The following is a 13,664-nucleotide window of genomic DNA, read 5'->3' as shown; positions in this document are numbered from 1 at the left end:
AACATTTCATGCAAAGATGGGCTCGATAAAGGACAGAAATGGTATGGTCCTAACAGAAGCAGAAGATATTAAGAAGAGATGGCAAGAATACACAGAAGAACTGTATAAAAAATAGCTTCACGATCAAGATAATCATGATGGTGTGATAACTGACCTAGAGTCAGACATCCTGGAATGTGAAGTCAAGTGGGCCTTAGGAAGCATCACTACGAACAAAGCTAGTGGAGGTGATGGATTTCCAGTTGAACTATTTCAAATCCTGAAAGATGATGCTGTGAAAGTGCTGCACTCAGTATGCCAGAAAATTTGGAAAACTCAGCAGTGGCCACAGGACTGGAAAAGGTCAGTTTTCATTCCAATCCCAAAGAAAGGCAATGCCAAAGAATGCTCAAACTACCACACAGTTGCACTCATCTCACACGCTAGTAAAGTAATGCTCAAAATTCTCCAAGCCAGGCTTCAGCATTACGTGAACCGTGAACTTCCAGATGTTCAAGCTGGTTTTAGAAACGGCAGAGGAACCAGAGATCAAATTGCCAACATCTGCTGGATCATGGAAAAAGCAAGAGAGTTCCAGAAAAACATCTATTTCTGCTTTATTAAATATGCCAAAGCCTTTGACTGTGTGGATCACAATCAACTGTGGAAAATTCTGAAAGAGATGGGAATACCAGACCACCTGACCTGCCTCTTGAGAAACTTATATGCAGGTCAGGAAGCAACAGTTAGAACTGGACATGGAACAACAGACTGGCTCCAAATAGGACAAGGAGTACGTCAAGGCTGTATATTGTCACCCTGTTTATTTAACTTATATGCAGAGTACATCATGAGAAACGCTGGACTGGAAGTAGCACAAGCTGGAATCAAGATTGCCGGGAGAAATATCAATAGCCTCAGATATGCAGATGATACCACCCTTATGGCAGAAAGTGAAGAGGAACTAAAAAGCCTCTTGATGAAAGTGAAAGTGGAGAGTGAAAAAGTTGGCTTAAAGCTCAACATTCAGAAAACAAAGATCATGGCATCTGGTCCCATCACTTCATGGGAAATAGATGTGGAAACAGTGGAAACAGTGTCAGACTTTATTTTTCTGGGCTCCAAAATCACTACAGATGGTGACTGCAGCCATGAAATTAAAAGACGCTTACTCCTTGGAAGGAAAGTTATGACCAACCTAGATAGCATATTGAAAAGCAGAGACATTACTTTGCCAACAAAGGTCTGTCTAGTCAAGGCTATGGTTTTTCCAGTGGTCACGTATGGATGTGAGAGTTGGACTGTGAAGAAAGCTGAGCGCCGAAGAATTGATGCTTTTGAACTGTGGTGTTGGAGAAGACTCTTGAGAGTCCCTTGGACTGCAAGGAGATCCAACCAGTCCATTCTAAAGGAGATCAGCCCTGGTATTTCTTTGGAGGGAATGATGCTGAAGCTGAAACTCCAGTACTTTGCCCACCTCGTGCAAAGTGTTGACTCATTGGAAAAGACCTTGATGCTGGGAGGGATTGGGGGCAGGAGGAGAAGGGGATGACAGAGCATGAAATGGCTGGATGGCATCGCCGACTCGATGGACATGAGTTTGAGTGAACTCCGGGAGTTGGTGATGGACAGGGAGACCTGGCATACTGTGATTCATGGGGTCTCAAAGCGTCGGACATTACTGAGTGACCAAACTGAACTGAACTGAAAGATTTCACATAAATGAAATCATACAATATGTGGTTTTTGTGACTGGCTTCTGTCACTTAGCATGTTTTTGAAATTCATGTACCAACACACCATCCGTTTTTACTGCTGAGTTGTATTGCACTGTATGGCTGTACCATATTTTGTTTATCTGTTTATCAGTTGATGGACATTTGAGTTGTTTTCTAGTTTGGGGCATTATGAATAATGTTCTAAACATTATAGTCCTGTCTTTGTGTAGATCCATATTTCCATATCTCTTGGATTCATTTACGACAAATTTGGGCTTCTCAAGTGGCATAGTGCTAAAGAACCTGACTGCCAGTGCAGGAGACGTAAGAGACGCAGGTTCAGTCTCTGAGTCAGGAAGATTCCCTGGAGGAGGGTATGGCAACCCCCTCCATTATTCTTGCCTGGAGAATCCCATCAACAGAGGAGCCTGGCGGGCTACAGGCCATGGGGTCGGACAGAACTGGACACGACTGAAGCAACTTAGTATGCACGCATGGAAATTTTATATTTTAACTTTTTAGGAAGGTATCGAATTATTTTCTAAAATGTGCAATTTTATAGTTCCACTAGCAATGAGAGGTCTAGTTTCTCTTTGTTATTGTTTCCCATTTTTCTTATATATATTCTAGTAGGGTGTGAAATGGTACCTCAGTGTAGATTTTAAAAAATATTTTTATTTATTTATTTTTGGCTGTTGTGGCATGTGGGAGCTTTTGTTGCAGCAGAGGAGCTTCTCTCTAGTTGGGACGTGTGCCGGTTCTGGAGTGCGTGGGCTCTGTAGTTGCCACATGCAGGCTTAGTTGCTTCCTGACACGTGGGATCTTAGTTCCCTGACTGGTGATCGAACCTGTGTCCGCTGCATTAGAATACAGATTCTTATCAACTGGACCACCAGGGAGGTCCCATCTCTTTGTGGTTTTCATATACGTTTCCCTAATGGGTACTTGCCTGGAGGAGGGCATGGCAACCCACTCCAGTATTCTTGCCTGGAGAATCCCCATGGACAGAGGAGCCTGGCAGGCTGCAGTCCATGGGGTCGCAAAGAGTGGGACATGACTGAGCACAGCACAATGTGTACTTTAAGGTTAGCCTTGATTTTTCCTTTTGTACCCTGCTATCTCACTCTGGGAGTGTACCTATTAAGTATATCTTTAATTCTCTCCTTTATGCTCATTCCCATTACTTTATTTCTTCACTATTTTTGATTATTAAAATGGCCTCCAAATGGTTTTCTCTGATAGCAGTTCCTCTGCAGATTGTAGTCTATTTTTCTACACTATTATCAAAATGAATTTTCTAAAATGTAGGTGTGGTCATGCTACTTCTTTGCTAAAAACCTTTCCAAGGAGCCCCATTGCCCTTTAGATAAAGTCCACTGTCTAAACCCTGCTTGTTTTACAAGGCTTGTTCTTGCCATCGTCCCTCACCATTGTCTCCTCTTATAAAGCCACATACACACCCTGAACGCATCATGACCTGTAATCTACCTGCTGTTACCTGAACACATTAGGATTTTCTTTCTTCTGTGCCTTTGAGCATGCTGTTACCTCTATCGGAAAACAATAAACCCTTACTTGTTCTTCAAGGCTCAGCACAAATAAAACTCCCTTTTAGAATCTTTCTCTGATTCTCCTTAACAGTTAAGCTTTGTTTCTGTGTGTGTTAATATGGTGACATAAATAGGTGTCTGTGAAAATATAGTAGGTTGAGTTGCATTGTCAGCCTAAAACATTTCTGTAATTACTTGCTACTGTTTATATTTCTATCCTTTGTTAATGATAGCAGGTCACTTACCACATATTTATCGATAGATGCATGAACAAATTATTTTTGAAGATCATGGCTTTTATTTAGAATGAAAGTTAACTTGAAAAGTGTTAAGTCATCTTCTTTAGAATCATGTAGCCTCAAACATTAAATTTATTTGTATTGTGTGAAAAATTATTAATACCAAACCAACTGCCATAAGTCTCTTAATAAATAGCATCTTGAATATCCTGAATGAACTCATAGATTATTATCTCTCACATACAGTTTAGTAGTCATTTTCATGTTAGTGGACAGAAATATATTTCAATAGTTCAAATCAAATTTACTGATTTTTCATAAAAATGTCATTTTAAAATCCAAACAGTGTAAGCTAACAAAATTTTATATATATGTATATATATGTTTGCATGTGTGTGTTTATAAGATTGTAATATGTAAAAGTTACCTTTGAGATAGTATTTAGTAATGTAAAGAGTTTTTTTCAGAATATGGATTATGAGTTTATTTAAATATTTTCTTAAAAGAGCAAATGTACTAGTTTCTACATTTTACATCAAACAAGTTCATGTCTGAGTTGTTTTAGAAAAGAAAACCATATGAATGGTTGGCATACTTTAGGTAGTTACTTGCTAAAGAACTCTGTACTTCAATTTTAAACAAAATTATGCTTTACTTTATTAAGTTATTTATGATTTTAAACCTTATCACTTTCCTTAATGCATATATTACAGCTTTGTTATAGTTTGCAGATAGTTATACTGCCATCAGTATGAGTCATGTTCAGTGCTTATATTCACTTCAAACTGAACATGGTATTGTATGTATGCTGTATTGTAACTGTTGCCTTCTTTAAATTTTCTCAGTACTTCAAATCATTATTTATGTTAATGTTATATATTTTGTAAGGAAATTCCTTTTTAAAAAAACCCCTATGGACATGGAATATTACTCAGCTATTAAAAAGAACACATTTGAGTCAGTTCTAATAAGATGGATGAAATTGGAGCCTATTATACAGAGTGAAGTAAGTCAGAAAGAAAAACGCCAGTACAGTATATTAATGCATATATATGGAATTTAGAAAGATGGTAACACCGACCCTATATATGAGACAACAAAAGAGACACAGATAAAAAGAACAGACTTTTGGACTCTGTGGGAGAAGGTGAGGGCAGGATAATTTGAGAGAATAGCATTGAAACATGTATATTGTCATACATAAGTTAGATCACCAGTCCAAGTTCGATGCATGAAACAGGGCACTCAGAGCCAGTACACTGGGACAACCCAGAGGGGTGGGATGGGGAGGGAGGTGGGAGGGGGGCTTTGGGACTGGGGAACACATGTACACCCGTGGCTGATTCATGTCAATGTATGGCAAAAACAACCACAATATTGTAAAGTAATTAGCCTCCAATTACAATAAATTAATTAATTAAAAAAAAATCCTTGGAGGGCGGATGTGGGAGTGGGGTCAGAAGCTGGTAGGAACCTGAAACGTCTTGTAATTGTCTGAAGATTCTTCAATCACTGTGTCAAGTGACACAGATGTTTCTCTTTCTTCATATGATGAAGATCAGGGATTTAAACTTATCCAAAAAGCTAGAGAGGCACCATTTGTCCCCATTGGAATGGCAGGTTTTGCAGCAATTGTTGCATATGGATTATATAGATTGAAGAGCAGGGGAAATACTAAAATGTCTGTTCACCTGATCCGCGCGTGTGGCAGCTCAAGGCTTTGTTGTGGGAGCAATGACTCTTGGTATGGGCTATTCCCTATATCAAGAATTCTGGGCAAAACCTAAACTTTAGGAGAGGAGATGCTGTCTTGGTCTTGTTGGTAGTGCTTGCTTTAGTTAGACATCTCGTATTGAGGTTATATGTTTATGCTAAAAATAAATTGTTTGGGTCAGACAAAAAAAAAAAAAATCCATGGAATACTTGTCCACTAACTCCATGTTAAAATTCCTTTTCTTCACAAAGTTATACAACACGATGGAATTATTCAGCCATACAAAGATAAGTTAGGAGCCAAATGAATATGGTTTACTTAATCACTTGAAAATATGGGAAAGTGATTTGAGAAGGCAGCTTAGAACAACTTATTTTCTAAATAAAATTCTGCTCCATTTGTAACTCTGAACATGTGGACTGAAAGGGCTGGTTCCCTTGGCTGGTGCCTGACCTCTGTGCACACCTTGGTCTTTCTTAATCGCACCCACACTGCGCACTACAGCCATATAAATTAGATTTTTGATGGATTATAAAGGGCAAGGCACAACTGCTGCAGATTGCATTATTCAGAAACTTTTGAAATGCTGCATATCCAACAGAATTTATTGTTTGTTTGAATGTAAGTTTTTATTGAGGTAAGCCTGTTTCTTTAGAAAAAGAAACTCATACAATGAGCCAGTGATTATTTCAAATTAAATAGGTTTAATTTCTGTCTTTCTCTCTCTCACTGCTTGTCTGTTTAAGAGTGACTTGCTTTGAAAGAAGATCTTGCTTATTACACCTGTGTTAATAGGAAGTTGTTGATTGAGATTTCTGTTACAAAAGTTTTTCTCCTTAAGTCAGGAGTAAGTTAAGTGTCTTTTATAAAATGAAATTGAGAGCATATAATCATAATGTAAGTATAAATCTATCATCTTTGCAAATGTCTTTTGGAATTCCTTTGTTTCTGTTAAAGCAGATAACTTCATACATAACTCCTTTGTTTTGCCAGATGCCAGATATTTTTCAAAAGAAAGGCACATGTAGATTGGTAAATGTAATATGTAATCTACAGTAAATTTAAAAGTACTTTTATAAAAATTTTAAAGGTTCTGTAGAAATGCAAACCTTTTGGTCATTTTTAATAAACTGAAAAATTGAAAGTTGTTCTTTTGAAAAGTCAAATTAGAAATAGGCTTTATGAGAAAGTTAAAATGTCAATTTCAAGTCACTCATTTTTACTTATTATCTCATATTTTTCATATAGAAACTCATATAGTATACTACTAAATTAACATAGTTTATTGGGCTTCCCTGATAGCTCAGTTGGTAAAGAATCTGCCTGCAACGCAGGAGACCCCTGTTTGATTCCTGGGTTGGGAAGATCTGCTGGAGAAGGGATAGGCTACCCACTCCAGTATTCTTGGGCTTCCCTTGAGGCTCAGCCGGTAAAGATACTGTCTGCAATGTGGGAGACCTGGGTTTGATCCCTGGTTTGGGAAGATCCCCTGGTGGAGGACATGGCCCACTGCAGTAATCTCACCTAGAGAATTCCATGGACTGTATAGTCCATGGGGTTACAAAGAGTTGGACACAACTGAGCGACTTTCATTTTCATTAAAAGTAAAACATTAGACTTTTCTTTAGAGAGAGATTTAAGATTGCATTATATTATTTAGGCAGTGATTTGTATCTAGTGCATTTATACTATTTATTGATCTTTTAGTTTCACCTGTTCAGACTTTTTTATTGATATATAAGTATCTAAAAATATAGATCTTCTAACCAAAGAATTTAGTCCCTAGCCTATAAATGCCTAATTATTTTCATCATTTAAAAGAATATTATTGTTACGATATTTGAAATTTTGTAATGCTATCAAAAGAGGATAATTTTTCCTGAATTATTAATTTTAGGTGCTGTTTTTCAACCCTAAACTTTCAGCCAAGAATGAAACTATTTAGAAGTTAAGATGACAACAGGTAATTTCTTGTAAGTTTATACTTTTGTCAATGTGTGTCAAAAAATTTATATCATAGAAATAGAAACAAAAAAGAAATGTATATCAACACAAGACTGTATTTTTTCCATCTAAAATTATCCTAGAAATGTGAAATATCTTGGTTTTGAAAGACCTTGCTTTATAACATGGAACTATTTTATTTAGACCTGTAGTTTTAGACCTACATTTTATCGCTTTTTACAAACTAATTCTGGTGTACTCTAAATCTGCTATCAGCTTTACAAATAAGTAAATGAAATCAGAATACAAATAGATTCAGAGATAGTGATTCAGGTTAGATGAGTATTCCTTACTGATAAAATCCGAGATGTTGAGTCATAACTGGTTGTGATGCTATTAAAAACAAGGACATTAATTTCAGCTACAGAAATCATTCTGTGATAAAGTTGACACTCCACCCTCAATGGAAAACCGTATGTGATGATGTCCATGATTCTAACGTAATGTAATGTCAACTGGGATTTTATTTGTTAGCCAGATTATTCCTGGAAAATTGTTAGAATTATCTTATAAAAAGTTGTTTTGAAAAAAAGAAAAAAGTTGTCTTGTTGTAAAGAAGCTTCAGTTCAGTTCAGTTCATTTACTCAGTCGTATTCGACTCTTTGCGACCCCATGGACTGTAGCACACCAGGCTTCCCTGTCCATCACCAACTCCGAGTTTACTCAAACTCATGTTCATTATGTTAGTGACATCCAACCATCTCATCCTCTGTCGTCGCCTTCTCCTCCCGCCTTCAGTCTTTCCCAGCATCAGAGTCTTTTCCAATGAGTCAGTTCTTTGCATCAGGTGGCCAAAGTATTGGAGTTTCAGCTTCATTATCAGTCCTTCCAATGAATATTCAGGACTGATTTCCTTTAGTAAAGAAGCATAACATTGTGTAAAAAAGAAAAAAATTAGAAGATTAGTTCTGGTTGGTTTACTTTCCTTTTTTCCACTTAAATTCTTTGTAAGTTCTGTTTTCCTCTTTACATTTTTATACTTTTATAATTGTGAGGGTGAAACAATTTAAAATAAAAGAAAAGTTCAAATTCTTACAGTGAAGACATCTGGTTCGATAGTAATTATATCTTAAGGATATTAATATCTTAGTGGCAAATAAATACTAAATAACTTTTTTTAAATTAGTGTGCTTTTTTTAAAATGCCAAATTGGAACAATGCCATTTTCTTCTTCACATAAGATTCTATGTCACTTTCTGCACAGAAATGATCAGGAACCAACAAAGTTCAATTTTAAAGCAATGTATTAAATAATTTCCCCTTCAGGATCAAAAGATAAAGCATTCAGCAATTGACTTTTCTAATCATAAATAGTAGTCTATAGTAGTATAACTCAATGAGTAACTATAAAGACATATTTAAAGTATATAGTATATATAATACACACAGGAGATATGTTATAATGTTATAACATATGTTATACATATATGTTATACATATATGTTATACATATACATATATGTTATATAACATATAATGTTACAACATTATAACATATCTCCTGTGTTTATTTCTAAGTTTTTCTATATAATGGTTTTGGGGGGGTTTTTTTTCAAAGAATGAGTGAAGAGGTAGAGTCTGGAAGGGAGGGATAGGTACCAAGAAAGAAAGGGAAGGCAGAGAAAGAAGCATAACAGAAAGGTCAAAGATAAGGAAGGAAGAAAGGAGGGAGAAAGAGGAGAAAAAGGAAGAGAGACACGGAAATTTATTTTCTTAATATTCCAAAGTTTTTTGCTGTATCCCATATGGTGGTATTACTGTTTTCAGTTTTACTGAGGACTTGAAGTATGTCTTTATAGTTACTAGCTATTACCTAATGTCCCCTTGCAAATCAAAACCTAATAAAATATTTTTGTTTTTTGATGTTAGAATTGTCATATATAGAAATACTTAAAGATGATTTTGAACATTAGAATTTATTTAATAATCTAAATTTTTTTTCCCACAGCAATTTCAGGCTTTAATGTATCCGAAACCTTAAAGGAAAAATAGGAAACCAAGTATACTATTGGGACAGAACTCTAAGCGAAGCTGTACTGAATGAGAAAAGCCACTATTCATTTTAAGATACTGGTCTTCTCCTTTTAATCTATTATATCGTTTAGTAGCTAAATTGTGTCCAACTCTTTCCTGAACCCATGGACTGTAGCCCACCCAGCTTCTCTGTCCATGGAATTTCCTAGGCAACAATACTGGAGTGGGTTGCCGTTTTTTTTCTCCAGGGAATCTTCCTAACTCAGGATAACCCGCGACTCCTGTGTTAGCCGGTAGATTCTTCACCACTGAGCCACCAGGGAAGCCCTTGATATATTATAGAGAGTCCCTATGTCTGCAATACAGTTTTAAACTCCATTGTAATTAATGGCCATATCCTTAAGACAGATTAATTTCTTTCCCTCAAAGAGATAGAAGTCCCTGCTTATCAAATAAGGAATAAGACTAAGTCCTTCATTTTAAGAAACAATTCTTTATTCTAATTTTTAGAATTACTACTTCAATCTAAGATATTTAGTCCTTTTCCTTATTTTATTAGAAAAACTATAATTTGTCTTTTATTTATGTATATGTTTTAGATCACGAAGAGCCCTGTGGTCCTAGTCACAGGTCATTCTGCTTGAATGGAGGACTTTGTTATGTGATACCTACTATTCCCAACCCGTTTTGTAGGTGAGTAAAATGGGCTGGGGGAGAGGGTAATTTTATTTTTCACTATCTACTCACTTCTTTAAGAAGTGATAAATATTGAATAAAGAATGTGAGATGAAAAAGGGCAAGGAACACTTCATATCTATATAAATATTTATAGATAAATATTTATCTATATAAATATGAAGTGTTCCTTGCCCTTTTTCATCTCACATTCTTTATTCAGTATTTATCACTCCTTGAAGAAGTGGAAAAGAATTATGGTTTAAAAAAACAAAGCAAAGTGGCAAATCATCTCAAAAGCATTTATTTTGAAAATTTGTAGTGGTAGTTTCCAGTCTATTAGTATTTTTTAATAATCCGTTTTAGTAAACTCTCTACAATTTTAGCAAATTAGGGAAGACAGTCTATACTTAACATTCTGGCAAAACAGCTAGAGAATTCACGAATGTAAGAAAACACACCATGAGATATTTTGCTTTGATTTAGAATATATAAGTACATGATAACTGTGTTGGTACCAAAACTTCATTTGATACATTAAATTGAAAATGAAGAGTTAAGTTTTTCTAACAGTGGGAGCAAATTTTGAAAAGAAAGGATCTTAGTTTTTATTGTTTTAAAAGAATATGATTCACTTTGGGAGTATAGTTATAGCCAGTGGTTAATAAAAGACTTGAAAACAGTACTTGTATAGCTGACTTTATGTGAGTTTGGTTGAATAGGATTAAAGGGGGTTACAATAAGCCTCTTTTAATATGTGAACTAACAACATGGTACTACCAGTACTGTTCCTAGGTTTTAGCAGAGCTGACATCCAAAGATATTTTGTGGCATGTGTGTCAATTACTCTGTTTTTGTTATTTAACTGAAATGAGAGAGAGAGAATCTAGATTTAAGACCATATTAAATAAAGGAATAGGAAAGTGAAATTTTCAGAAAAAGAGAAGAATGTTGGGATTTAGTGTGGAGGAGGAGAGACAGAGAAATAACCTTATAATTATCTCAGGGAGTTTTTAGAAGTTTTCATGGAAGAAATAGTGACTGACTATTTTTAAAAATAGGTATTTTTTTCCTCTTAGGTGAAAAAATAAGGGGATAAAGGAACAAATTAACAATTATTTCTCACCCTCCAGATGCTTTACATTAGATTACATTTTAAATCCATTTACTGAAATATAATTTATGTATGATAAACAACATTCATGTAAGTGCATTAACTGATGAATTTTGACTAATGTTTATACCTGTGAAACCACCACCACCACGAAATACAGAATATTTCCACTATCCCCTCAAATTTCTTTACTGACCATATTCTTTATTTACATTTCCATGTTTCATTCTCAGAAAAACCTTAGAGAAAAGGTGGAGAGGAGACCTAAGGAAATAGAAAAATAAGGAGAAAATGAAAAATTGACTGTATACTAACTGTCTGTTATATTGCACTGAGTAAGTGGAAAGAAAGAGTTAAAGAGTATTGAAATATGGAAAGTCATTGAAATGGGAAGAAATCTAGTGTTTTAGTTCAGGCTACTATAGCAAAATACCATAGACTGAGTGGCTTATGAAAAACAAAAATTTATTTCTTATAGTTCTAAAGGCCAGAAGTCTGAGATCAGGGTGCCAGCCTGGATGCTTTCTGGTTTGCAGATGTACCTGGGTAGAACTTTTGACTGGCAGGTTTATTGTCAGGAAGAGCTGGTAAGGAGCCAGCTATCAGACTGCAGAGACAACATATGATAGAATGAGGAGGACCTTCCTCTAGGTGTAAGCAAATTACAAACCACAGGCCAGATTGTTTTTTGTTTGACCCTTGACTTAAGGTTTTTTTTTTCTTTGCTTTTTAAAGGGTTATAAAACATATTCAGAAAATTATGGAAGATTATGCCATGCATGGCAGGAAGAGAGAGTTCACTAGAGCCTCTTTTATAAGGTTGCTAATCCCATTCATGAGGGATTCCATCCTCATGACTTAATCACCTCCCAAAGCCTCTACCTTCTAATACTATCATATTGGGGTTATGAAATTCAACATAAGATTTTTTTGGGGGACACAGATGTTTAGCCCATAGAACTTAGGTTGTCACTCTGCTTTTGCATTTTATATAGATGCATTTTTAGTTTATTTTTAAAGAGTGACTAATGAAAGAGAATGGGCTGCTTTGCTGGGAACTCATGCCAGGCTTAAGAATCTATCTGATTTCTTCCTAATTTCAGACTTTAATAGTGGTAGTAATTGAGGAGAAGTTGAAACCATGCCCCACGATTCATAATGGCTAGGAAGGAAGCAAGGTCACCATGTTGCGTGATCACAGGAGATTCTTTGAGATTAGCACTTGCTGCACAGTGTACAAGGTATATCCTGGAGTTATTAAACATACTGAAAGAAGGTGAAGTCAGGAGGAACAAAAGGCACCTTGAGCAAAAAGGAAGAAATATAGTGACTAAGAGTTCAGTGAAACTGAATGGCAGATAAGTTTAAAATCATATTTTGTAAAAATAATTGCCTTCTAATAATTTTAGGACCATTTTTCTAATACAGTCCTATAGGCTATATTGCCTATATGTAAAGGCAAACTCATTTCCCATCCCAACTCATTCTATTTCCTGCATTCCCTATTTCTGACAATCCAACCACCTTGTCACTCACTGATTCTTCTTTAACTGTCATTGAAGTCTTGTCTGGTTGTCAGGTCAAAATTCTGCCTTTGCTGTAGGTCTCTCATCTTTCTAGCCCCCTGTGTTCTTACAATCATTGTGTTAGCTCATACCTTCTTAATCCCTGATTTGTCTATAGAAATGGTTTCCTAGCCAATTTTCTTGGACCCTAATTCTCATCACTGCTTCTGCTAAAATAAAACTTCAGTGACAACCTTCATACCTACCCATCTGCCACAGATACCATGAAGTTTCACCTTTTGCCATAGCTTTTAGAGACATCTACTGTTTGCCCCCAAACCACCTTTGTGATCTTCTATTCTTCCTTGGTCTGAGTTCTACCTTGAACAATTTACTATTTATGTTAGACACATTTTGCATTTTCTCACCCTTCCTTTTCTTCCTGTCTGTTGGCATCTCACTCCAGAATACTTGCCTGGGAAGTCCCATGGACAGAGGAGCCTGGCAGACTACAGTTCATAGAGTCACAAAGAGTAGAACTTGACTTGCGACCGAGTACAAACACATGTGCATATTCAAATCCTACTTGTATTTCAAGGTTGCCTCCTTCCTAATCACTCACCTCATCACAAATCAAAATTAATATCCTCCTCTCTGTACAGAGAAATGTGTGGAATTTATTGCCTTGTATTTTGTATCACATATATACTCACTTTCTTTATTCTACAATAAATATCCCCCATCATTCTTATCATTTAGGAAATTGCCTTGCCCATGATAGATGACAGTTTAAATAATTGTTGATTCATCTCTGAATCAGTGGTCAGTATATTTTTCTTGTGTGAAATATATAAGTAAATTAATAAAATACTTAGAAATACTACAATGGCAATAAACAAATAGGCTTTACAAATTTAATTTACTCTTTCTTACACATTGGTCTTTTTCTTCTGTCTCTCTCTCTTTTTTTTTTTCTTCTTATTTGGACTTTCAAACCAGCATCCTCTGGTTTTTCTCATGTAGTTTCTTTATTTGCTTATTTAGCACAGTGATCTTCCTTTTTTAAGCTAATATTTTAAAGTTGAGGACTACATGGTATGAGTTTGTTAGTGTTGAGATTTGCTCTAGAGCCTGATTCACGTACAGAATTTTAAATGGTCTGTGTCTGCGAAAGAAGATTGTGGATTCTTTA

General features: G+C 35.7%; 1 protein-coding gene and 1 pseudogene across 6 annotated transcripts in view; both read left to right on the top strand.

The window, feature by feature from the left end:
• NRG4 (neuregulin 4) overlaps positions 1–13,664 on the top strand; it is a 118,244-nt gene that overhangs the window by 40,070 nt on the left and 64,510 nt on the right. For all 6 annotated transcript variants that reach the window (XR_009732110.1, XR_009732109.1, XR_009732106.1 and 3 more), the window contains 2 exons: positions 7,098–7,163; positions 9,778–9,871. Coding sequence is in view for 1 of the 6 variants with exons in the window: in XM_061394722.1 (XP_061250706.1) it covers positions 7,154–7,163; positions 9,778–9,871 (104 nt within the window). In the remaining 5 variants the exon portion in view is untranslated. The remainder of the gene's footprint in view (positions 1–7,097; positions 7,164–9,777; positions 9,872–13,664) is intronic.
• On the top strand, positions 4,980–5,741 carry LOC133234008 (HIG1 domain family member 1A, mitochondrial-like; annotated as a pseudogene).

Source organism: Bos javanicus, chromosome 21 (genome assembly GCF_032452875.1).
Source record: "Bos javanicus breed banteng chromosome 21, ARS-OSU_banteng_1.0, whole genome shotgun sequence".
Taxonomy (NCBI): Eukaryota; Metazoa; Chordata; class Mammalia; order Artiodactyla; family Bovidae; genus Bos; species Bos javanicus.
The sequence above is the reverse complement of the archived record's forward strand: the minus strand, read 5'-3'. Positions and strand labels throughout refer to the sequence as shown.